The following is a 25,736-nucleotide window of genomic DNA, read 5'->3' as shown; positions in this document are numbered from 1 at the left end:
CCCTTTCTTGATTCTCTTCAGACATTCATGGACACATCCCAAAAAGAGGAAAGGATGATTAGGGGTGCTTCTCAAGCGGATAATTACATTTAATGATTTGTTTTATCAATTATCAGATTATAAATAAAATAATATTTGTTTTATCGATTATCAGATTATAAATAAAATAATCGTTTATAAATAAAATAATCCACTAACCATTCAATAGGATAACAGGCGGAATGGTATTGGATTAACGATTATCGGACGTTTTATCAGCTAAATCAAATAGAATTTTTTTGAACAATTCTAGTCTTGTGAATACCAAACGGCGAAACCTGATAAAGTGACTCGACTATAAGTTCCATCCCCTTTTTAGTTTACCAAGTTTGTTAACATCTGTTGCTACATGATAGAATCTGTTAACACTTTGTAGTTTGTACTGCACTTATTATAAGTATTTCTTTTGGTTACATAGCTATCATGTTGCATATAAAATAAAAAGGAAAAGACTAAAAACTTATATATAATCGGGATCCCTTACACCTACAAAACTTGAAGACATTTTCAAAAGATTTATTTTCTGATAATACTCCTGTAACTTCTGTTGATCCCACATGAAGTGTAAATGTAAAAATTCTTAACGGGTTAACGATTTATCCAATAAGAAAATTGAGTAATCTGTCACCAAATAATTAAACTGTTAATAAAATCTCAATCCGTTCACCAACAATAACCCGATACCAATAAGCCAATAAGCCATTTGTTCAGTTCGGTTCAATTTTGAACAACCCTAAGGACGATGGAATGTACCCTTTCTTTTATTTTAGGTTCTTTACCCCCCTTCCGCGAGATAAATATGAGAACATATGGAATGAGACGGTAAAAGGACTCAAAAGGAAACTACATTTACATTTGGTAGAAGGAAGGAATATTGTTCTACAAAAAGTGTACCACACAATTTTATGATGGTCAATTGACCTTGCAAAATGATGAAAACAAAAATAGTACATGGACAATTTGCAGTTTACAGTTAGTCCTTTACATCAGTGACCCCTTCAGGAGAAATTTGAAATCTTGCTTCAGCTTCAGCTAGACAAGGAGAACTGACTACCTTACAAATCCGCTCCTCCGCTCTACCCTTCCTCATAGCTAGTCTGTCAGGAGTTATAAAAAAGAATTAAGTTAAATTTCAGCTACCAAGCAAAGCTGCAATTGGTAGTTGCACTATGCGCATACCTCGTTGTAGAAGCATGTGCCATGATGTTGCCACCAATAGGTTTTATTTGAGGCCCAGCAAAAACAGCAGAACCATCCACTTGAGCAACGACTTGATTAGTAATAACAACAGCAACACCAAACTGCAAGCATAAAAGTAAAGGTTTGACGGAAAAGTAAGTCAAGAACCTCTCATCTGATTCTGAAACATTAACCACCACTAAAATGGAGACATGCTAAACTACCTCATCTGCTAACTTCTGTAGGCTTCTAAGAAACTTTGCAAGATGCATCTGCCTGGCAGACAACTCTCCTCTCCCTGAGAAATCAGTCCTATAAAGGGCAGTAGCACTGTCCACAATCATAAGAGCAAACCTGCTCCATCAAAACAGGTTTAAAAGTTAAACTCCTAACATAAGAGGTCTTTTTTATACCTAATGATATGAATTCAAATAACTGACAAAGCGATATAGAGGTATTAAGTATGCATGATCGTCTAAGAAGCAATTTTTTTTATAAATGGGCTAACTTTACATATCGGAGTTAATTCTATAACACTTCAAACAGATAAATCACTGGGTTTTTGTTAAGTGACCGAACAGATGAATGCAAACATGCATTAGACGTAGGAATGTTGGAACGGAGAGCTGCTTCAAACTGGAACCCTCAAGATACACTGATCAAGAGTTGGAATACTCTCTAAGCTACAATTTAGTCCATTTTCTCGCCCAAAGCAACACCGCCACAGAGAAGATAGAGAAAAAAATTGAGAGAACAGCAACAGAATTTGGAGAAAATTTCACTTTATGGCAACACCAAGAGGAAGCTATCAACTACAACAATAATTACTACCCCACAATTCAAAGCAAAAGGGCAAGCACAGATTATGCATTCTTCATGCAAAGCTAGAAATCAGCAAACAAATATATGCATATCAAGATAACATTTAACCTGGTCTCCACCATCATTGAAGCTGCTTCCAGCAAAAGCCTTGATTGATGATCAGTATTATAAGCTCGAGCATAGGCTACATTCTCCAGAACATCAGCACCATTCAATCCAAATCTGCAGCATTTAACACCAATGATTACGAAAAGTTTGAACTTTATAATACAAGAAAAAATGTAAGTTGAGATTATAAATAGAAGACCTGTCTGCAATTTGTAGAAGTCTTTGCGGCCTGAAAGTACCTTCAGCATCAATGTACATTGCTTTCCCTTCACCACCTCCCTGATCTAATGGAAGCTAAAAAAAAAGAGATAAAGAATGATATTTAAATGTAATGTTTGTTACAAATTACAATTTGTAGCACCTTATTTATGGTTTTTCGAGTAAAAGAACATTATCATCGTACTTGACAAGTGACACATAGTGTGTGACACAGCTGAGTTTTTCCAGATCGGAACTCCCCATAAATTTCAGTAATGGATCCAGTTTCAATTCCTCCTGACAAGTGAGAAAAAAGCATCAAGTTGTGAGGCCAGAACAAATTCCAGGTCTAGAAATTCACAAAAGAAATAGATATCTACCTTCTAATATCTTGTCAAGCTCTTTTGATCCAGAAGTTATCTGAATGATTTCAAGCCTCTGTGCATGGAGTTGGCTGGCACTAGTGAACCCCAAAGGCACTAATTTTGAAGCTGTTCATATGCAGCAATAAAAGGTTTAGTACTGATTACTCATAAGCAAATGCAGAAATGGAAGTAAAAAGAAGAGAAACATGCCTGCCTCAATTATCTTGTCGACTTTAGCTTCACTAATTCCTTTTATATGCAGAAGCTCCTTTCTTGGAGCATAACAAACAGATTCAACCGTGCATATACCGGCATCCTTGAGTTTTTTCACGTCTAGGGCTGCAATCCCTGATGCCTTGAGGACAAAACAGCTAAATGCCTCAGTAATTACTGGACCATTTTCTTTTTAAGTTAAAAAGAACTTACAGGGTTTCATTCAACAGAAACAACTATACTACGAGCTAGACTAGAAAAAGAAAGGCAAAGATACTGACTTTTAAATATTCACAATTCAAAGAAATTTCTAGTAAATGCCTGGTCCGGCTTTTATGTAATACCAGAAGCAGTAAATATCCACAGGAAATATTATTCAACTTTATGTAAATCTTTTTAAAACCTGCAGTATGAGCAAAACTGAAGAGTCAATCACATCACTCAGATGCAGACAAAATAAGAGACCGCCAACCCCCAATGCTGGTAATACCATATCATGCCTCAGGATGTTAATTATTTTGTGTCAAGTGCCTCTAAACAAGCAGTTTTCATGATGCCCTTAAAATGATTGGAACAGCATTTCTACCAATGGAGTATCGCACAAGGGACGTATTATCTTGATTGGATAAAAAGAAAGCATTTATCCAGATTTTCAAGATCAGTGGTACCACTTCGAGAATCCGTTTCACTTAATTTTTACTTTATCACACCAGATTTATTATACTAACTTTTGTAACTAAAAAGTCAATCAACTTTGCCTAGTGTCACAGAAAGTCACTAAGCGACTTTTTCTAAGCCAAAAAGTCACTCAACTTTGTCTAAATAATAGTATGTCCACTGTCACCAGGTCTTCAGTGTATCCTCCTAGTGACTTTTTATGATACTTAGACAAAGTGGACTGAATGTTTGGTTACAAAAAAAATTAAAAACAGACTAGTTTGTAACTTTCTATGACACTTAGGTGAAGTCGAGCAACTTTTTCTTTACAAAAGATAATTTAGTGACTTTGGTGCAATAATTTGAAAATAGTGACCATTCATGAAATTAACCCTACCATAATGGGATAACTAAATTTAGCTTCAAAACTCAGGCACTGAGTAGTATAGATAAAGGAACGGTAGAATCAACTGTAAAAGTATTAGCTTGAAATAATCCGCAAGAACACATCAAAACACAAACCCATTTCAGACACAAGATTCCAAGAATTCAGAAACTGGGAATGCCCAAAAAATTATTTCCCTAGGGTTGAAAAGAACCGGGTCGGGTAAGATTCAACCACAAAGAAGAAAAATTCCCGTTTCATGAAATTCAGCCACAAAGAAGCACAATTCAAGATTCAAGATAAAACCCAGCTACAACGTCGAGTCTGAAGCAATAAACAATCATTAATTTAACATAAGCATGACTACCCCAAATTGGGTTAAACAAAAAAATCAAGCCACTTCAAGATCTTGGAGAAACGGGAAAATGGGTTTAGGAAAAAATCATTAGCTTAGTATAAGAATGACGTAGAACGAAGGGCGAAGCAACATATAATCCCTAAATACAAGAATGAAAAGGGGGAATCAGAAATGGGGGTGAAGGGGTTTGAGACCTGAAGTTGCTCAACAGGGAAAGGGCCATGTTGAACGTCATCGAGTTCCTCATTCTGGTCTTGCTGCATCGTCTTCTGATTCCTTTGCTGCTGCTCCATTGCTTCTTTTCTCTTGATGCTACTGAGTTACAGAGATGAGTCTTTGTTGTGTTGAAAGAGAAGGCAGAATGGGGGCGAATGGAAATATTTCAAAAGCGTGCCGAACCGCCAAATATACTTGGGAGGCCGCGTACACCAAACTAAAAGGTGAAGCTTGCTTTGTAAGCTGTGTAATGGAAGCGCATTTGAGCGGTTTTTCTTCTATACAAATTTTAGAGAAAATGACAAATATGGTCACTTTGTGTAATGTTTGGCCATAGATTCCAAATTTGTTTTGAAAAAACTGATTTGGGTGAAGTTTGGTTTAACAATGAAAATGTATTTGGCCATAAGTTTTCAAAACATGTTTCATTTTAAAAAAAAATATATGAAACATGACTTATACCCATAAGTTCTAAAAACTATCACAAATACCCAACAATACCTTTATCAATAACATTCATTATATTATCGCAAATCATAGTCCTGAACATAAATAAATTTGGTACAAAATTATTATTTTTATAATGAACTACATAATACACTATGAGGTGACCGAGAAGACGAAGCAGCATTGTTACAAAATAATAAATGGCGGGCTCTTTTATAAAATACAAAAATTTGGGCAATTTTTAAAAAATATAATAGTGATATTTTGGGCCAAAACCAGCTCAAAATTTGCTAAAATATAGATAAAATATATGGTCAAACATGTATTTGCTAAAAAAATCTCAACTATATTTTGGCAAAAACTATGGCAAAAAATTAGTCCCTTGTATATACAATTGAGTAATGTATCAAATATTTAATAAATTCTAATCATTAGATTTAATGAGAACGGTGAATAAATATATTTAATGGGAACTCATATTTAGAGGTGCAATTTCTGGTATTTTTGATTTATTTTTTTATGTCTGATTTAGCTGTTAAATGTGAAATTTCTATTATTTTTATTCTACTTTTTGGTGTATGGTGAAGTTTTTGGTCTTGCAGTTTCTGAGATTATAAAGGACTTTTATGGTGTTTCTAGTCAATCTTTTTTTGTTTGTACGATTCCTTTAAATTTAAAAATAGGAGTTTGTTAAATATGTGATGGAGATTAAAAGTGCCCATTTTGAAAAACTTAAATGACCAAACTTGCTAAATGAAAAACTTAAATGACCAAAACCTGCTTAGGGTGGCGTGACTCCTATGAACGACAAGATACGAGAAGCGAGGTTTAGATGGTTCGAGCATGTGCGGAGGAAGAGCCTAGATGCTCTGGTTAGAAGGTGTGAGTGGTTCGTTTGGGCAGGTACGAGAAGAGGCAGAGGGCGACCTAAGGAGTATTGGAGCGAGATGATCAAACAGGACATGGTGTGGCTTCAGATTTCTGAGAACATGACTATTGATAGGAAGGTGTGAAGGTCGAGCATTAGGGTTGTGGGTTAGGGGGTAGTCGAGAATTTTTCTTCGTTGTACCGACTAGTCTGGTAGTGTTTTATCTAGGACTGCTAGCGGTTTTTGTTGTGTTTCACACTTTCTTTTTATTGTCCTTCCATTTATTTGTTGTCTCTTACGATGTTGATATTATTTTTCTGATTTCTGTTGTTGTTACGAATCTATTATCTCTGAGCTGGGGCCTCCCCGAAATAACCTCTCTACCCCTCCAGGGTAGGGGTAAGGTTTGCATACACTCTACTCACCCCAGACTTCACTGATAGGATTCTACTAGGTTGTTGTTGTTGGATAATGTGTTTTGTATTTCGAGTCTTAGACAAAACATAATTTCTCTTCAGTTATTGGATAATGCTAGTTATCTAGTGACTTTTGAATATAATAAAGCTGAAATATTTATGGCTCCAAATGTGTTTGTAACGACCCGACCGATCATTTTGTGTATTTGAGCTCCATTTTTTCTTTTGAAGCTTTATGTATGTGTATTTATGGTTATATGACTTTCGTGGACGGTTGTTTGGGTTTCGGGGAGGTTTTGGATTGATTTGGAATATTTGGTTCTTAGTTTGGAAGCTTAAATTGGAAATGTTGACCGAGGTTTGATTTTTGTGAAAACGTCAGTGGAATGGTATTTTGATGGTCCCAATAGATTCCTATGCTGATTTTGGACTTAGGCGTATGCCTGAAGTTGAATTTGAAGGTTCTAGGTTGATTTGTCTCTTTCGTCGGAAGTTGGCAATTTGAAAGTTTAGAATATTCCTAAGTTTAAACATTGGTTGGCTTTGTGGCTATCGGGATTGAATTTTGATTTTGGAACTTGGAATAGGTCCATTTTGTCATTTGGAACTTATGCGCAAAGTTTGGTATCATTCCGAGTTGGTTTGATAGGAATCAGACGCTTGATTGTGATTCTAGCGATTCTTGAGTTTTATTGTAGTTTTGGATGTTATTTTAGTGTTTGAGCTCGGGAACGAGTTCGTAAGATATTTTTAGACTTGTGTATTTGTTTGGTATAGAGTCGTGGGGGGCTTAGGTGAGTTTCAGACGTGTTTCAAAATGTATTGGACTTGGTTCATGTTGCTAGTGTGCTGGTGCTGCGGTTATCGTAAATGCGAGCACCAGTTCATATTTGCGATGTTTTTGGATGCAATTGGGAAGGAGGGCTAGGGTGACATTTGCGAAACCTGGATCGCAATTGCAATGGGGGAGCTGGGCAGGGTCTGATCGCTTTTGTGATGCATCCAGTCTCCGCACAACATTCATATGACTAGTCAGGCTTCGCATTTGCGATGTATGTGTTGCATTTGCGAGGGGTCGCATTTGCAAATTCTGTAGTTGAATCAAAGTTGGGACTTCGGGACTTAGTCTCATTTTATCATATTTTTTAGCCATAGGCTCGGTGGGAGGTGATTTTATGAGGGAATTTTTATACAAAGCTATTGGCTAAGTGATTTTGACTTAATTTTGATATTATAACATAATTATTATGAATTTTAACATCATAATGAGATTTAAAGAGAAATTTTAGGGATTTTTGAATATGTTTTGAGAAATGAAAATTTAAAATTTGAGATTCGATTTGAACTCGGATATAAAATCAATCACATATTTGGACTCATGGGGTTATTAGTAGTCGAGATCTACCCATCGACTCGAGTTTTGATCAGGCAAACCTGATGTTGACTTATGTTGACTTTTTAAAAATTGCGAAAGGTCTTAACTTTATTAATTGAAATTGATTTTATCTTGCATTATTTGATATTATTAAGTTATTTTTGGCTAGATTTGAGTTGAGCGGAGGTAAATTTTAAAGGAAAAGCATTTTTAGAGTGTTAACTGGGTCTATCTGAAGTAAGTATCTTACATAACTTTGTGTAGGAAATTACCCTTTAGGATTTGGTCTAAATTGCATTATTTATGCTATGTGAAATGACATATATACAAGGTGACGAGTGTGTACGCAAACATATGTATGGTTTGTGACTGGATTAGACATTAGGCTATTAATATGCCTTCAATTAGGGTTGTTTGCTATATGAACATGCTTTATTGTTGTATATTTCCCCGCACTCTTATACTATTGTCATGTTATTGTATCTCATTGTGAGTCGTGGGCTATATTTTGATGTGACTTGTGGATGTTGTAGCTTTTATAATATTGTGGCACATGTTGGCTTATTGTGCGGATCGATTGTTATTGTGTGGAGTATAATGGTGGCGAGATGCATATGCGGCGACATAAGGGTGGTGTTTATTGATGCTCATGCGGTGAGATAAAGGGACTTATGCGCGTGTAACAATATAAGGGAAAATATGTCATTGTGATGCTCACACGGTGTCATAAGGGTGGCTTGTTGATGATGTTATTGCGGTATTTCGGAGTGATCCTTGATGTTACTCATGTGTTGGTATGGATTGATGTTTTGAATTCTTAAATAATTTCACTTTGTGTTTAATGAGTTGTTGGTTGATTTTCCATGTTATCATATGTCCCACTCTTGGTTGATATTTATTCTGTAAATTCTTTGTTGTAAGTTTTATATTGATATCTTGCACGTTATTTGACTAGTGAGTGTCTTGACTTGAACCTCTTCACTACTATATCGAGGTTAGTCTTGAAACCTACTGGGTACCGACTGTGGCGTAGTCATACAACGCTTCTGCATATTCTTTGTGCAGATCCAGGTACAGACACTAACCTTATCCAAAGTAGACTTCAATCTTTCAAATTGCCATTTCCTTTTTCCTTGGCCTCTAGATGCCTTTAATCTAGCCAAAAAAATACTCAACAAGTTCAAATAAAGCTATAAATAGAGAATTTTTCTTATTTGAAGTCGGGTCTTGTGCAACCTTAGGAGTTTTATTCCATGTTTTGTTTCTCTTGACCTTCCCACCACTCTATACCTTCTCCAACACACACCATAGCCTTGTTAATAGACTTCAATGACTTTATTATACACTCGTGTTTGTTTCAGATACCTTATGTACAGTTATGTGAATTTACAACATTGATCGCCATAATTTGGTATTTAATATTGAGTTAGCAAGGGTACATTAGCCACACACATATTTTTTCATCATTTGGAAAGAAGTTCATTTTATTTTTGAAAATATAATATTTGCTAATGTATACGTAGTCCAAACGGAAGAATGTTGGGAAGATAGGCTTATATTACCTAAATAACTACCTAAATATTTTATTTTTTATTTTAACTATTTCTGATTGTATGGTAGTTTATATATTTGAACAAAATATAAATGTGACAATTGAATATTAGATGATGCAGTCTGTGTTTGGTGATCTAGTGAGGCGATGGATGTATGTTTAGTCCAATGAGACTCGTAATGAGAGCGCTCATTAGATTTTTAATATTTGCAGCGATGATAGGAGACTATATTATGCGATGTAGATGCTATTTATGCTCTAAATTAACCATACTTTATTGATGTTTTAAGTGCTAAATGATAATAAAATGCTCTAATTGAGGTTTTTATGCTTTGCAGGAGCTACTCCGAGTTAGGAGGAGGATATAGAGTGTTTTGGGGTCAAATATGTAGATACAAGACCAATCGAGAAGATCCTGGATGAAAACGAGCAAGAAAAGGCGAAGAAAACCTGGGCAACAGTCCACCGCGACTGGAACGCGGTGAAAGAAAGGCAAAAACCAGAAAGTCTAAAATGACCGCGGTTGGCCCGTGACCGCGGTCGATCTGGAGAAGGCCAATAAAGTTTAAGGGCTAAAGTGTAAAGCGTGGGAAACTTATCCTAACCCTATATAAACTCAACAAACTCGCTCAAGTGAAGGTTAAGCTTGTCTTTAGACTAAATTGGAGGCAAGAACAAGTGTGAGAAGATCAAAACACCATTAGAGTTTTTCATTCTTCTTCCTGTCATTATTATTTTGTGAATTATGAATTATTTTATGGCTTTATCTTGTTTTACCATGAGTAGCTAAATATTTAATCTAGGGTTTTGATGGAACCTCTTTGAGGATGAATTTCTTGCTATGTTAATATAGATTTGCCTTTATATTTTCTGTGTTTGTTCAACTATATTGTTATTGTTGTTGATTGAAGGGCCCTCAATCGGCTGTGCCTATTTAGTATGCATTACTCAGAAGAGAGTATATATTTAGGAAGTTGTTGAATAACACCACTCCTAACGTATATGAGGGATCAATACAAAGGGTTTAAAGGTGGGATTAGGGATAACGAAACAATAGGTGTGATCTAAGTGAGCTGTAACTAAGGCCAGCTAGTGTAATTCAGGAGAATATGTCTAGCTTATTATTGTAATTACTCGGGAGAGAGTTACGACAGTCAGAGAGCTTATGATCGATAGAGAAGATTTAGGCAAATTTATAGCAAACATAGCGGAAAGGATTCCGACAAGAGGGTAAATCATAACCTTAGACCATTCTCATTCTTGCTTACAATCAGTCTGTAGCTAGTCTTAATTTACTGCATTTTATTACATAATCTCTAGTTAATAAACACCGAAATTGTTAATCAAATATCTCTGAAGATTGAATACGTGAATTTCTGTGAGTCCAATAGTTGTTATTGATAGGTTAATTCCCTATGGGATTCGACTCCGGACTTGTTAACCGGAATATATTTGCAGCGACGCTTTGTCCTTTTTATAAGACATAGTTGGGCGTGACCAAAATTTTTGGCGCCGTTGCCGGAGAATTAATGGTGTTATTGATTGCAGTTAAAAAGAAGTGCAGAAATTTTTACTGTAGTGAATTTTCTTCAATTTAAACTAATTATTAAAATTCTAACGTTTGTAGTCGTGGTTGTCACAGGTGCATACCTAGAAACTCCTCAAGAATTGGAGAATTGTTCGAAGCATTATCAGATCCTGAGAAGGTGTTCACGGCTTTGAACCGTGCAAATAGGAAAGGCAAACAACAACAAAACTCAACCGAAAGAATTGAATCAGACATGGAAGACGATAATCTAAACAACAGGGACAACGTGAATGACCCAAACAACAGAAACAATGCAAATGACCCAAATGATCAGGGTGTGGCACCTCTTGTTCCAGAAGCAGCACTATATGACTGGACACAACCCACAACTGACAACTTAGCAACTGCTATTGTAGTCCCTCAGATACAAGCAAACTCATTCCAGATCACCAATAACATGCTACATCTGTTGCAGAACAAAGGACTATTCTTTGGGTCATACGTTGAAGATCCTCAACAACATCTAAAGAACTTCCTCTCAATCTGTGCCACGCAAAGACAACACAATGTCACATTGGAAGCAATATGTTTGTTGTTGTTTCCATTCTCAGTGATAGGAGCAGCCCAAACTTGGCTTAATTCACTCCCTATCAACTCCATCACTGCTTGGGAGGAATTAGTCAAGTAATATTTGAGCAAATTTCACCCACCCAACAAGATTGCTCAACAAATTGATGAGATATTGAGTTTCAAACAGAGACCCACTGAGACGCTGCATGAGACATGGGAGAGATTCAAGGGTCTCCTGGTTACATGTCCACATCATGGTATTTCGGAGCAAATGTTGGGGCAGAGATTTTACCTGGGTTTAGTATATACTTTGAAGGCTAATGTTGATGCTTCAGCAGGTGGAGCATTTTTGAGCAAGAAATTCAGAGAGAGCAAGATCTTGCCTGATAAGATGGCACAAAACTCAGGGTGGACAACAAGGAACGCTCCAATCACTCATGTGGTTCACTTAGTGGCTCTAGACCCAGCTAACTCCATAGCTGAAAATATGGCCACTTTGATGACACAAATGAGCATCATCACCAAAAAGGTGGAAGAATCAGGCCAAAAGCAGCAGGTACACATAGTTGATGCAACTAATGGGGGTCTATGCATATCATGCATTAATCAGCCATATGTCTGCTCATGGAGTGCTGAAGGTGATAATCAACAATATTAGGAGAACATGAATTATGTGGCTAACTATGGGGGACCGAGACCAGGTGGTCAGAATTGGGGTCAGCAAAATCAACAATACAGACCGGCTCAGCAGCAATACAATAACAACAATAATCATAGGGCTATGCGACCACAGGGGCAAATGGTGCCTTACCAAAGGCAACAAGGGTACAACCAGCAAAATCAGCAACAGGCTTATCAACAACCTCCACAACAACAGATTGTGAGACATGAAGATGGGTTTTCTAAACTCAAGGGTATGATACAACAAGTGATTGGGTCCACTGGAAAGCTAGCTGACAGAGTAGACTCACATGAGTCAGCAATCAAAAATATTGAGATCCAGTTAGGACAGATTTCCAAGGCCCTAAATAATCGTCCTCATGGGACGTTACCTGCTGACACCCAAATCAATCCAAAAGAGCAGGGCCCGAAGCAGTTGATGGCAGTGAGTCTCCAAAATGGTAGAGATTTAGACCTGGAGCAAGAAATTGCTCGTGAAAGCAGGCCGACTGAGACATTGGTGCCAGTACCCATTGAGATAGATGATTCAAAAGGTTTAACTAGGGTGACGGTACAGAATGCGCAAGAAAATACCAACAACAAAGATGTGGTTGAAAAAGAGACTGAAGTTACACCAGAACCGACAGTAGAAGTAGTGCCTGAACAAGAGAAAAGCCAAATAACAGGGAAGAAGCGACCTCCAACACCATTCCCACAGAGATTGACTAAGTATAAAAAGGATGAGCAGTACAAGAAATTCTTGGAGATGTTGAAGCAGATTTAGGTAAACATTCCATTGATTGAGGCTTTAAAGAAAATGCCTGGGTATGCAAAGATGATGAAGGACTTGATGTTTCGTAAGTTTGACTTCCTAAACTTGGCCATGGTTACATTGACTCTAACCTGCAGTGCTATTGTGACGAGACCCATAGCTGAAAAGCTATCTGACCCAGGGAGTTTCACAATCCCTTGCACAATAGGAAACTTTGCATTTGCTAAGGCACTGTGTGATCTGGGTGCAAGCATAAACCTTATGCCCCTAGCTATCTACAAAAGGCCAGGCATTGGAAGAGCTAGACCCACGTCTATGCTACTACAATTGGCTGACCGAACTGTGAAAAGGCCCTCCGGGATTCTAGATAATGTATTGGTGTAGGTTGGGAAGTTTGTGTTTCCAGTAGATTTCGTCATCCTTGATTGTCGGGTTGACGAGGAAATTCCCATAATTTTGGGAAGACCATTCTTGGCCACTAGGAGAGCTCTAATTGATTGTGAAACTGGAGAGCTCAAAATGAGATTGAACGATGAAGAGATAACATTCAACGTACATAAATCTATGCGCAAACCTAATGAATTTGCCAATTGCTCTCTAATAGATGCGGTGGATGTAGTGTTGGAAGAGGACGATGTAGCATTGAACCTTAAAGATCCTCTAGCAGCTTGTCTCATGAACTTAGACGAAGCTAATGGTGAAAACTTGGTAGAGTGGGTACTTGCTCTTGAAGGCCAAGGTTTTTGGAAAAGGGAGTTGGAATTTGAGCCTTTGCACTTGGAGGAAAGAAAAACTCCTCCAGCTAAGCCATCAATAGAAGAGCCACTAAAGCTGGAACTAAAGCCATTGTCATCCCATCTCAGGTATACATTCTTAGGACATGACTCAACTCTACCTGTTATTATTTCATCCAGTTTGTTAGATGTGTAGGCAGAACAACTTTTGCAGATACTAACTGAGTGCAAGACTGCAATTGGGTGGACCATTGCAGACATTAAGGGGATTAGCCCGGCCTTCTGTATGCATAAGATTCTGCTGGAAGATGGGCACAAACCTTCTAGAGAACATTAAAGAAGGCTGAACTCCAACATGAAAGAAGTGGTGAAAAGGGAAGTGATAAAATTGTTAGATGCGTGAATCATATTCCCCATCTCTGACAACAACTGGGTTAGCCCAGTGCAATGTGTACCGAAAAAAGAGGTATGACGGTAGTGAAAAATGAGAAGAATGAGTTGATCTCTACACAAACAGTCATAGGATGGTGAATCTGTATGGACTATAGGAAGTTGAACTTGGCCACCAAGAAGGACCACTTCCCACTACCATTCATTTATCAGATGCTAGATAGATTGGCAGGGAGGTCTCACTTTTGCTTCCTGGATGGGTACTCGAGGTATAATCAGATTTCAATTGCCCGGAGGATAGAGAGAAAACGGCATTCACCTACCCTTATGGAATCTATGCTTTTTGGAGAATACCGTTTGGCTTATGCAATGCACCCGCCACATTCGAGAGATGCATGATGACCATCTTCACAGATATGTAAAGGAGATAATGGAGGTTTTCATGGATTACTTCTCAGTGGTGGGGAATTCATTCGATGATTGCCTTGTGAACTTGAGGCGAGTTTGAAAAGGTGTATAGAGACTAATTTGGTACTAAATTGGAAAAAGTGCCATTTCATGGTACAGGAAGGTATAGTCTTGGGGCACCTAGTGTCAAGTAAAGGTATTGAGGTGGATCATGCAAAAATTGATGTGATAGAAAAGCTTCCACCACCCACCTCAATCAAAGTAATCAGAAGTTTTCTTGGGCACGCGGGTTTCTATAGGAGATTTATAAAAGATTTTTCCAAAATTGCTAGCCCCTTGTGTAAATTGCTTGAAAAAGATCACCCTTTTGTGTTTTTTGATGACTGCAGGGTAGCTTTTGAGGAAGTAAAGAAGAGATTGGTCACATCACCTATCATCGTTGCGCCCGACTTGGAGCAACCATTTGAGCTGATGTGTGATGCGCGTGACTATGCTGTGGGAGCAGTTCTTGGGCATCAAAAAGATAAAATCATGCACCCGATATACTACGCAAGTAGAACATTGAGTGGCACCCAGCTAAATTACACTATGACTGAGAAGGAGATGCTGACAGTGGTGTTCGTATTTGACAAGTTCAGGTCTTACCTGATAGGCTCAAAGGTAATTGTTTATATTGACCATGCCACTCTTAGGTACTTAATTGAAAAGAAGGAGTCAAAACTGCGCCTGATTCAATGGGTGCTGCTACTGCAAGAATTTGATTTGGAGATCCGTGACCGAAAGGGAATAGAGAACCAAGTAGCTAACCATTTATCCAGGCTGGAGGGAGCTGAAAAAAAGGTTGAGGTAGAAGAGATTCTGGAAACCTTTCTAGATGAACAACTACTAGCCACGAGCCTCGAGGAAGTGCCATGGTATGCATACATTGCAAACTACCTGGCGAGCGGTATTGTTCCTTATGACCCTTCCTCTGTTCAAAAGAAAAGGTTCTTTCGTGATTGTCACATGTACTATTGGGACGAGCCTTATCTGTTCAGGATTTGTATTGATAACATGATCCAGAGATGTATCCCCGAGATAGACCAATCTTCTATTTTGCAGGTGTCACACCTCCTTTTTCTAACCCATAAGGGTATATAAGGGAGTTTTTTCCAATTTAAGTGACAATCGAAATGATATTATTTATATTAAAATCAGAGTCGCCACTTGGAATAATTTATAGTGTCCCAAGTCACCAGTTTTAAATCTCGAATCGAGGAAGTTGACTCTTATTTATGGTCTGCGAACACAAAAATCCAGGTAAGAAATTCTGTTAACCCGAAAGAAGGTGTTAGGCACTCTCGGGTTCCGGGATTTTAGCACGGTCGCATTGATCATACTTGACTTATTAAAAATGTCTAATTACTCATTTTTAGAACCTATGTGTATTTGCCTTTTTAAATTAAGAATTTATCTTAAAACAGGTCACGCGTACATGTACTCATTTGTTTGGCGCGTCAAAAATCACATCACATGAATGTGTCCACAATTAATAACGCTTTGTTATTATTAAGAAATTTTGGTTGAAGTTGCGCGAACACATACCTCAATTTATTTTTAAAAGAATCATAATTATGTCACGCGAACATGTACACAATCACGATGATAGATTAAGACACGCCTAAAGCAAGCTGCGAATATTCATCAATTGTTTGTTTTCTTATAAGATTTGAGGTTAGGACAGAGAAAATACATAGAGGTTTCTTGTGTTGAAGCGGACGAGCAAGCTATTGCACTATATGTGCTACATTAGGGATTTCCGATCATCCCTCAACTAAAACATGATCATCTATGGAAACAACATAATTAACAATGTACTCCTTTTATGCACTAGTTTCATGTATCCTCTCCTTATTTTATCCATTTTTTAAAATCTGGAACACTACAACACAGCATAGGGAAGCAGTGCTTCTATCATTTTCATTTTTACTACAATGATCTTTCTGAATGTGAATACTATTTTACTAAAATATACGTTCAAAATATACCACATGATTATCTAAGACAGTGAACTTAATATTCTTTTTCCACCCTTCAAAAGGCTAATTTCCATTTCACCAAACATGAGTTCAAACTCCTTCTCACAAGATAAACTAAAGGAAATATAGTGCAAGTTTTCAAAGAGGATCACAAACAGAGACGGTAGTAGTTTAAGATTAATGAAATGATCATGAAACCAATACCTTAGCCCATCAGATTTAAAAATCGATATTTTTAAACTAAATATATAAAATATTGGGGATGGTAAAAAATTACATGTCTACAGCTGCCCCTCTTTGACTGGAAACACGAAGTATTTTCAGACAAAGAACGACTAGACAAGTTTTTTGACCCGACCCTTATTCAGATAGACCAAAAGCTAAAAGAAAGGAGAATGTGACCGAGCCCTAGTATCTGAGCTACCTACATATCCTTGGCTATAAAGGAATCAAGTCACATGTAGTTCAGAAGTAGGAATAGTGATAGAGTATACTGAGGTGGAGAGCCTGTCGAGGTTCTGGTCCACGGTCCTGTTATTACATCAAAATCAAAAATGAAAAAGACTAACTAAGCCTGTCAACTATGAGTTACAAGCTTTCTATCTATAAGTCTTCTGAAGCTTGATCTTGAGTCCTGAATGGTTCTTCATGCAGACTTTAGATTTGAACCTTGCTAGCTGCACGTGCTAGTTCATTCTTCTTTGGATCAAGACCGGACATGCGATGCTCGTGATTTCAACCATGTCTTGAGCAGTTCACCTCTTTCTCTACTTCTGCATTTTGGATTCACTTCTTTTTTTGGATTGTAACTAACTTATGTTGATCATCTCGGACTGTTAACTCGCATTCTTGCCGTGAGCTTCTGCTACTGCTAACTTGAATTGAATTCTGAAATGACTTCCCTTGTTCTCCAGGTGGGTGCCTGCTACTGACTTGAAACTTGAAATAATTCCGAAATGAATTCCTTTGTTCTCCAGGTGGGTGCCTGCGATTACAACAACAAAACAAACAAAAATGTTCTGCCCCAGTTTGCACTCGGAAGATTTGTGAGTTGTTAGCAAAATTGTAAACCACTTATGCTATTGATGCAATGATGAAAGTAAACTAGAGACTCGACTAGGATGTGCATCTCTTATGAGTAAAACATAGAAACTTTGACCAGTAAATGCGTTTGCAAAAAATAAAACCTGAATGACCCAGATTAGGAAGTGCGTCTCCTACGGGTGAAACTTGAATGAACCAAACTAGGAAGTCGTCTCCTAGGGATAAAACTTGAATGACTTAAAATTATATGACCCAAACTAGGAAATGCATCTCCTAAAATAAAAATATAACTTGAAAGATCCAGACTAGGAAGTGCGTCTCCTAACGGGTAAAACTTCAATGACTCAAACTAGGAAGTGCGTCCCCTTGGAATGAATTTAAATGAACAAAGCTAAGAAGTGCATTTCCTAAAAAGTATAATCTGAAAGATCCCTACTAGGAAGTGTGTCTCCTAACGGGTAAAACTTCAATGACTAAAACTAGGAAGTGCGTCTCCTAGGAATGAATTTAAATGACCAAAAACTACGAAGTGCGTCTCCTAGGGGTAAAATCTCAATTTAGGAAGTGCGTCTCCTAAAGGTATAACCTGAAAGTCCCAGTCTAGGAAGTGTGTCTCCTAGGGGTGAAACTTCAATGACTTAAACTAGAAAGTGCGTCTCCTAGAGGTGAAAACTCAATTTAGGAAATGCGTCTCCTAAAAGTGTACCCTGAAAAACCCAGACTAGGAATGCGTCTCCTAGGGGTGAAACTTCAATAACTCAAACTAGGAAGTGCGTCTCCTAGGAATGAACTTAAATGACTCAAACTAGGAAGTGCGTCTCCTATGGGTGAACTCAATTTAGGAAGTGCATATCCTAAAACAAAATATAACCTGATCGACCCAGACTAGGAAGTGCGTTTCCTAGGGGTGAAACTTCAATGACTCAAACTAAGAAGTGCGTCTCCAAGGAATGAACTTAAATGACCCAAAACTAAGAAGTGTGTCTCCTAGGGGTAAAATCTCAATTTAGGAAGTGCGTCTCCTAAAGCAAAATATAACCTGAAATACCCAGACTAGGAAGTGCGTCTCCTAAGGGTGAAATCTCAATTTAGGAAGTGTGTCTACTGAAAAGTATCCTGAAAGACCCAGACTAGGATGTGCGTCTCCTAGGGATGAAACTCAATTTAGGAAGTGCTTCTCCTAAAATAAAAATATAACCTGAAAGACCCAAGCTAGGAAGTGCGTCTCCTAAGGGCGATGTGTGATCTTCTCAATAGCCTTTGCGTAAGCAGAATTGGGGCATTACAACTGAAAAATTCAAGCTTCCAAGCTTTGATATGAACATAGCTTTCGTCCTTGTTTCAGACAAAGAAAACTTGTGAGTTTAAACATGGTGGTTGGTTTGTGGCCTTGACTTTGAGGGCGATTGCTCCTTCACTTGCCATGATAACTTTGATTTCACCTTGAAAGACATTGCTTTCTTATTGACTAACCACTTTCTCTGTCACCCTTATCACAGAAAATACCTCTGATTCATTCAAACTTAATACCCTCTACCCGTTGCATTTTGCTCATGAATTGACATTTACCGAACCTTTATATTTCACATGAATCCCAAAGCACGTTGATTGTTACTGACTCAGTGCACATACTGTTCTTTCCCGACTTATGCCACTTTGATATGCTGACCAGATTCCGTTTTGTGCAATTGGAAAGCTGGTAGCAAATTTTGAAATTATTTCTCACTTGTTCTGACCAAACAGACTCAGGAAGAGGAAGTAAACAAGACAAAATAAACAGAGTAAAGGACAATGGAAAGAGATGATACCTAACAAGAAAATTACAAAGTAGAAACATATTAGATGTGGAGACCAACTCTAATGACCATGACATGCACCTTTTGATTAAGTGGCCTAATCTGTCAAGCAAGTTTGAGTCGTGAAACTTGGCTTCAATGCTCCGATTATCCTATCTGATTCACGGTCCTTATTCGACTTTTAGTGCCCGAAGGGTTTTCACTGTCAAGCCTCTCTCATTTTGTTCTTTCTCTCAATTGACCGTCGCCTTATGGTGCATGTGAAGGTTTTCACCGATAAGACTCTCTCACTTTGTTCTTTTTCTTTTTATTTCCTCTAATTATGTACATGACAAGGCATTAACCATAGTAAACAACATCATATGCTCCTGGCATGTCTAGCTCGGCACTCTCAAATATTATTTGGGAGGTCTTTTTTGGATTGTAATGTGGCTTTTGGACAGGATTAGAAAGAAAGGCTATCATAAAGTCTCAAAATAACTAAGATAACGGGGTTAATTTATTTACAACTTTTGGAATCTATTCTAAAAACTTTGCCCCAATTTCTAAAACAAGGAAATTTGATTCTCTTTTTATTCTTCTTTTTGGGATGGAATTTCCAAGAAAGACTGCCCCACTCTTGACTTCGTGGGATTATGAAATATTTTATTTGGTGCGACCGAACTGTAAGACTGCCTACGTATCTTGTGGTGACAAGAATTAGGTCGAACGTAGTTCATACGAATACTTTTTAGTACTATTTTTCTTTTTCTTTTTCATTCCTTCTTTTTTTTTTTTGCTTTTTTTTTCTTTTTCTTTTTTTTTCCTTTTTTTTTCTTTATCTCTATTTTTATTTTTTATTTTTTGAATTTTTCTTTTGGAATGAACTTTCTAAAATAAACCTATAGGTACATGGCCTTTTTTTTCCGTATGACTCTAACTTGATTCCAAAAGAGGGGAGGTCATAGAAATAAGTACATGCTCAAAAGAGTATCCAATGGTATAAGTGTTTGGGTAGCTGAAAGAGGGCCTCCCAATCTCTGAAAATGCCAAGTACAATACATGCAACTTGAAATAAAAAAGGAAGAGCACACACAACATTTCTTTTACAGCTTCGGCATTGATATCACTGATATGCTTTCCATTTTATTAGTGCCTTGTCAAGCACAGAACTCTCGTTGGGTTATTTCTTCTTCACAATGGATACCCTTCGTCTGTTTGGAGCAAAATCCCTTGACTTTATCTTGTTACTTGAGATGCACTTGAACTCAAAGTTGCTCGCTTTAAATTGTTGGGACGCACTCTCTTGTAACAACTTCTTGTCATCCTATTAATTTACCAAACTATCTGCCCCAGTTTCAAACAATTTAGGCTTTAAGTGATCTCAAAATACCTTTAATTATTTCCCTCTCATGTCCTTGTCATTTTCAAAATTATTTCATTGCTTCATGATTAAACTAACTTTTAAGACCAGACTGAGAATTACGCGTGCATGTCATGTCACTTGAGTCAGCAGGAAAAGAACTATATAAGGCAAAGAGAACTAAACAAACACTGACTAGAAATAACAAAAAATATGAAATTGTATTAGACAGATGGTGAAAGGGTTTGAACAACAAAACAAGTAAAATAAGCTGGGGTTACAACCCTGGAACAAAACCAGACAACACTAAATGAGCTACTACGACTAAACAAACTAGGCAAAATAAAAGGATAGAAGGATTTGAGTCACAAGACAATATCCAGATTACAACCCTGAAAATAACCCGGACAATAGAAATGACAACAAAACAAACCACCAAGACTCCTCCCTGGCTAGCCAAGAGATGGAGCGTCTTTTCAATTACCAAGCACGACATCTTAGCCACTGAATTCCACATCAATATTATCAAGACCATTACCAACTTCAATATCATTAACTTCAGTCATCAAGTTCCCAAGAGGATTCGCATATTCCCTGTCACTGTCCTTGATCACAATTATCCCTTCTTGAATCATTCTTTCTATTTCCCTTTTCAAAGCACGACAATCTTCAATGCTATTCCCTTGGACATTAGAGTGGTACATGCATCATACAGTAGGATCAAAGCTTTTTGCATATGGGTCTAGAGTATAGCCGAGGAGTGTAGGGGTGGACATCGGTCAGTTCGATTCGGTTATGAATATTCTTGATTTTGCCTATCGGTTATCGGTTTACATGCTCCAGAGATGTATCCCTGAGATAGAACAGTCTTCTATTTTGCAGGTGGCACACCTCATTTTTCTACCCCGGAAGGGTATATAAGGGAGTTTTTCCCAATTTAAGTGACAATCAAAATGGGATTATTTATATTAAAATCAGAGTTGCCCCTTGGAATAATTTATGGTGTCCCAAGTCACCAGTTTTAAATCCCGAATCGAGGAATTTGACTCTTATTTATGGTCTGCGAACACAGAAATCCGGGTAAAGAATTCTGTTAACCCGGAAGAAGATGTTAGGCACTCCCGGATTTCATGGTTTTAGCACGGTCACTTTGATCATACTTGGATTATTAAAAATGTCTAATTACTCATTTTTAGAACCTATGTGTATTTGCCTTTTTAAATTAAGAAAATATCTTAAAACAGGTCGCGGGTACGTGTACCCATTTGTTTGGCGCGTCAAAAATCATGTCACGCGAACGTGTCCACAATTAATAACGCTTTGTTATTATTAAGAAATTTTGGTTGAAGTTGCGCGAATGCATACCTCAATTTAAATTTAAAAGAATCGTAATTATGTCATACGAACGTGTACATAATCACGATGATAGATTAAGTCACGCCTAAAGCAAGCCGCGAATATTCATCAATTGTTTGTTTTCTTATAAGATTTGAGGTTAGGACAGAGAAAATATGTAGAGGTTTCTTGTGTTGAAGCGAGCGAGCAAGCTATTGCACTATATGTGCTAAATCAGGGATTTCCGATCATCCCTCAACTAAAACATGATCATCTATGGAAACAACATAATTAACAATGTACTCCTTTTATGCACTAGTTTCATGTATCCTCTCCTTCTTTTATCCATTTTTTAAAATTTGGAACACTACAACGCAACATAGGGAAGCAGTGCTTCTATCATTTTCATTTTTACTACAATGATCTTTCTGAATGTGAATACTATTTTACTAAAATATACGTTCAAAATATACCACGTGATTATCTAAGACAATGAACTTAATATTCTTTTTCCACCCTTCAAAAGGCCAATTTCCATTTCACCAAACATGAGTTCAAACTCCTTCTCACAAGATAAACTAAAGGAAATATAGTTCAAGTTTTCAAAGAGGATCACAAACAGAGACGGTAGTAGTTTAAGATTACTGAAATGGTTACGAAACCAAACAAAACTTTAGTTATTCACATCAAAATCTGATAGACCTAGGTGACAATACCAGAAATTGAGCATATTCAAACATAGAAAAAAAAGATCACTTTAGGTTACCTAAATCAGTAAGACAGAGAAGAGATATGGACCTTAAAACCCGACACACGAACTCGGACAGGGAATTGAAAATAGTAGCATAATGAAATCCTACCACGGACCTCGAATCTCGAACAACAAATGACGATGACTCCCAACCCTTGATTTTCTGTCCGAAACCACTCTTTCTCATCTCTCTATCTCTGTTTTCGTATGTGTTGTGGTTTATTTGTGTTTGTGAAGGCTGCTAATGGCTATTGTAGCTATGATAGAGTCAAGAAGAAGTAGCGGCGATTGGTGGTTTTAAAGCCCTAGGGTTAAGGTCTTGTGTTCTCTGTTGGTTGAAGAAGAAAAGGGTCAGATGAGGGGGTCGTTGCTGGGTTCTTTAGGGTTCGTCCATTTTTGTTCAAGGAAGATGAAGAAGCTTCAGCTGTAGCTGGTTGAAGAAGAAGACGTAGCAGAGAGGTCTAGGTTAGTGAAGGTGTGCTAATGTTCTCTTGATTGAAGGCGATGAAGGAAGGGTCATTGGTTTTTAGTTAAAGAGAAGCCATGGAAGTTGGCCCTTCTTCTCTGAAGAAGAAGAAGATCGATAGGGGGTGCGGGGTCTATCCTCCGGTTCAACGGTTGCTTCTATCTAGGTCTAGGCGTTAGAGTTCTCCAGGTCTAAGTCTTGCGGCTGATTCTTAAGGTCCGTCTTTTGTTAAGCAAAAGCCATGGAAATGGCTCCTTTCTTTAGAAAAGAAGATAGATCGGGGAGGGGGAGTCTTTTGGTGTAATGGCGGGTCCTGTATTCTGTATCAGGTTGCTCTCCAAAGGATAGGGATTCTTAGGGTTAGAATCTCAAAAATGAAGGGGACGGCTGATCGGTCTAGGCTATTAAGGATCTAGGTCTTAGGTTTTATGAAGGAAGGGTTTATTTTGGGTTTTAAAAATCTGATGGGCTAAGGTATTGGGCTTTAAAACTCGGGCCTTTATGATCAAATTTGCTTAAAATTGGCTTAATTAACCAAGAATCTATCCATCTACATCAACTCTTGCCTATAAATTAAAAAAAAAAGATAAAAATACTACCAAAGTATTAATTATCCCTATTTAAATAGAAATAACTATTAAAATAAAACTAACCATTAAAACAAACCTATTTTTTTTTTGTAATTTTCATTTTTTGTGACAAAATAAAGTAAAAGGGTCAAAATTTGTTAAAATATCGATATTAGACCTAAACTAAATATTTATATACTAAAATATGTAAAATATTGGGGGAGGGGGGAGGGTCAAAAATCACATGTCTACAGCTGCCCTTCTTTGACTGGAAACACGAAGTATTTTCAGACAAAGAACGACTAGACAGGTTTTTTGACCCTACCCTTATTCATAGAGACCAAAAGCTAAAAGAAAGGAGAATGTGATCGTGCCCTGGTATCTGAGCTGCCTACATATACTTGGCTATAAAGGAATTATGCCACGTGTAATTCAGAAGTAGGAACAATGATAGAGTATACTAAGGTGGAGAGCTCGTCGAGGTGCCGTTCCGTCGAGGTTCTGGTCCGTGCTCCTGTTATTACATCAAAATCAAAAATGAAAAAGACTAACTAAGCCTGTCAACTATGAGTTACAAGATTCCTATCTATAAGTCTTCTGAAGCTTGATCTTGAGTCCTGAATGATTCTTCATGTAGACTTTAAATTTGAACCTTGACGCTTGCTAGCTGCAGGTGCTAGTTCATTCTTCTTCGGATCAAGACCGGACATGCGATGCTCGTGATTTCAACCATGTCTTGAGCAGTTCACCTCTTTCTCTACTTCTGCATTTTGGATTCACTTATTTTTTTTGGATTGTGACTAACTTCTGTTGATCATCTCGGACTGTTGACTCGCATTCTTGCCGCGAGCTTCTGCTATTTCTAACTTGAATTGAATTCTAAAATGACTTCCCTTATTCTCCAGGTGGGTGCCTGCTACTGAATTGAAACTTGGAATAATTCCAAAATGAATTCCCTTGTTCTCCAAGTGGGTGCATGCGATCACAAGAACAAAACAAACAAAACATTTCTGCCCCAGTTTTCACTCGGAAGATTTGTGAGTTGTTAGCAAAACTGTAAACCACTTATGATATTGATGCAATGATGAAAGTAAACTAGAGACTCCACTGGGATGTGCATTTCCTATGAGTAAAACCAAGAAACTTTGACCAGCAAATGCGCCTGTTAAAAATAAAACCTGAATGACCCACATTAGGAAGTGTGTCTCCTACGGGTGAAACTTGAAGGAACCAAACTAGGAAGTGCGTCTCCTAGGGATTAAACTCGAATAACTCAAAATTATATGACCAAAACTAGGAAGTGCGTCTCCTAAAATAAAAATATAACTTGAAAGACCCAGACTAGGAAGTGCGTCTCCTAATGGGTAAAACCTCAATGACTCAAACTAGGAAGTGCGTCTCCTAGGAATGAATTTAAATGACCAAAGCTAAGTAGTGCGTCTCCTAAAAAGTATAATCTGATAGATCCCTACTAGGAAGTGCGTCTCCTAACGGGTAAAACTTCAATGACTCAAACTAGGAAGTGCGTCTCCTAGGAATGAATTTAAATAACCAAAAATTAGGAAGTGCGTCTCCTAGGGGTAAAATCTCAATTTTGGAAGTATTGATAACCAATTTTTCCCTATATATATTTTTAATATGCAAAATATCTTCAAAACAGCATATGTATGCATATATAAGTATGTGGACATATGTTTTATTATTTTCCTTAATTTTTAAAGCTTTTTAAATCAATTTATTTCCCCATTTTATCCATAAAAATGCAATAATTATTTCCAAAATTATCATTTTTGGTGATTTATTTATTGTACTTTTACATTTATGCTAAAATATAGCTAAGGGAATTTTTGCATACTTTTTAAAAATTATTTAGTATTTTTAGAGGCTAAATTGTATAATTGCAATATTAGCCTCCTATAGGATTTAATTGCGTTTATATTCATGAAAATTAAGTCCAGTATTTTTTAAATTGATAATTATATGTCATAAATCATTTTTGTACTTTTAATTTATTTCCAAAAATTATTTTGCTATTTTTATAAATAAATAGGGAAAATGACTATTTAGAATCTAGCCATATTTCATTTCAATTATAGCTCAAATTGATGCCAATTTGAACCCAATTTCCCCTGGCCCAATTCCTTTTAAATCCAA

At 37.3% G+C, this 25,736-nt stretch overlaps 1 protein-coding gene and 1 non-coding gene across 2 annotated transcripts; both read right to left on the bottom strand.

Annotated features, from left to right (window-relative positions):
* Positions 1-867: 867 nt before the first annotated feature.
* LOC104237168 (DNA repair protein RAD51 homolog) lies at positions 868-4,732 on the bottom strand. Its single transcript, XM_009791263.2, has 9 exons — positions 4,519-4,732; positions 2,922-3,066; positions 2,727-2,837; positions 2,552-2,643; positions 2,348-2,442; positions 2,149-2,262; positions 1,443-1,572; positions 1,219-1,340; positions 868-1,136 (listed from the first exon to the last, which is right to left on the bottom strand). Exons 1-9 carry the CDS (start codon positions 4,615-4,617, stop codon positions 1,013-1,015), a joined length of 1,032 nt encoding a protein of 343 aa, XP_009789565.1. The 5' UTR covers positions 4,618-4,732; the 3' UTR covers positions 868-1,012.
* Positions 4,733-11,451: 6,719 nt separating this feature from the next.
* On the bottom strand, positions 11,452-11,558 carry LOC138882421 (small nucleolar RNA R71). Its single transcript, XR_011404026.1, has one exon. It is a non-coding gene; the product is annotated as a small nucleolar RNA R71 (small nucleolar RNA).
* Positions 11,559-25,736: the final 14,178 nt, after the last annotated feature.

The sequence above is a fragment of the Nicotiana sylvestris genome, chromosome 11, assembly GCF_000393655.2.
Source record: "Nicotiana sylvestris chromosome 11, ASM39365v2, whole genome shotgun sequence".
Taxonomy (NCBI): domain Eukaryota; kingdom Viridiplantae; phylum Streptophyta; class Magnoliopsida; order Solanales; family Solanaceae; genus Nicotiana; species Nicotiana sylvestris.
This window is presented reverse-complemented; position numbering and strand designations above follow the sequence as displayed.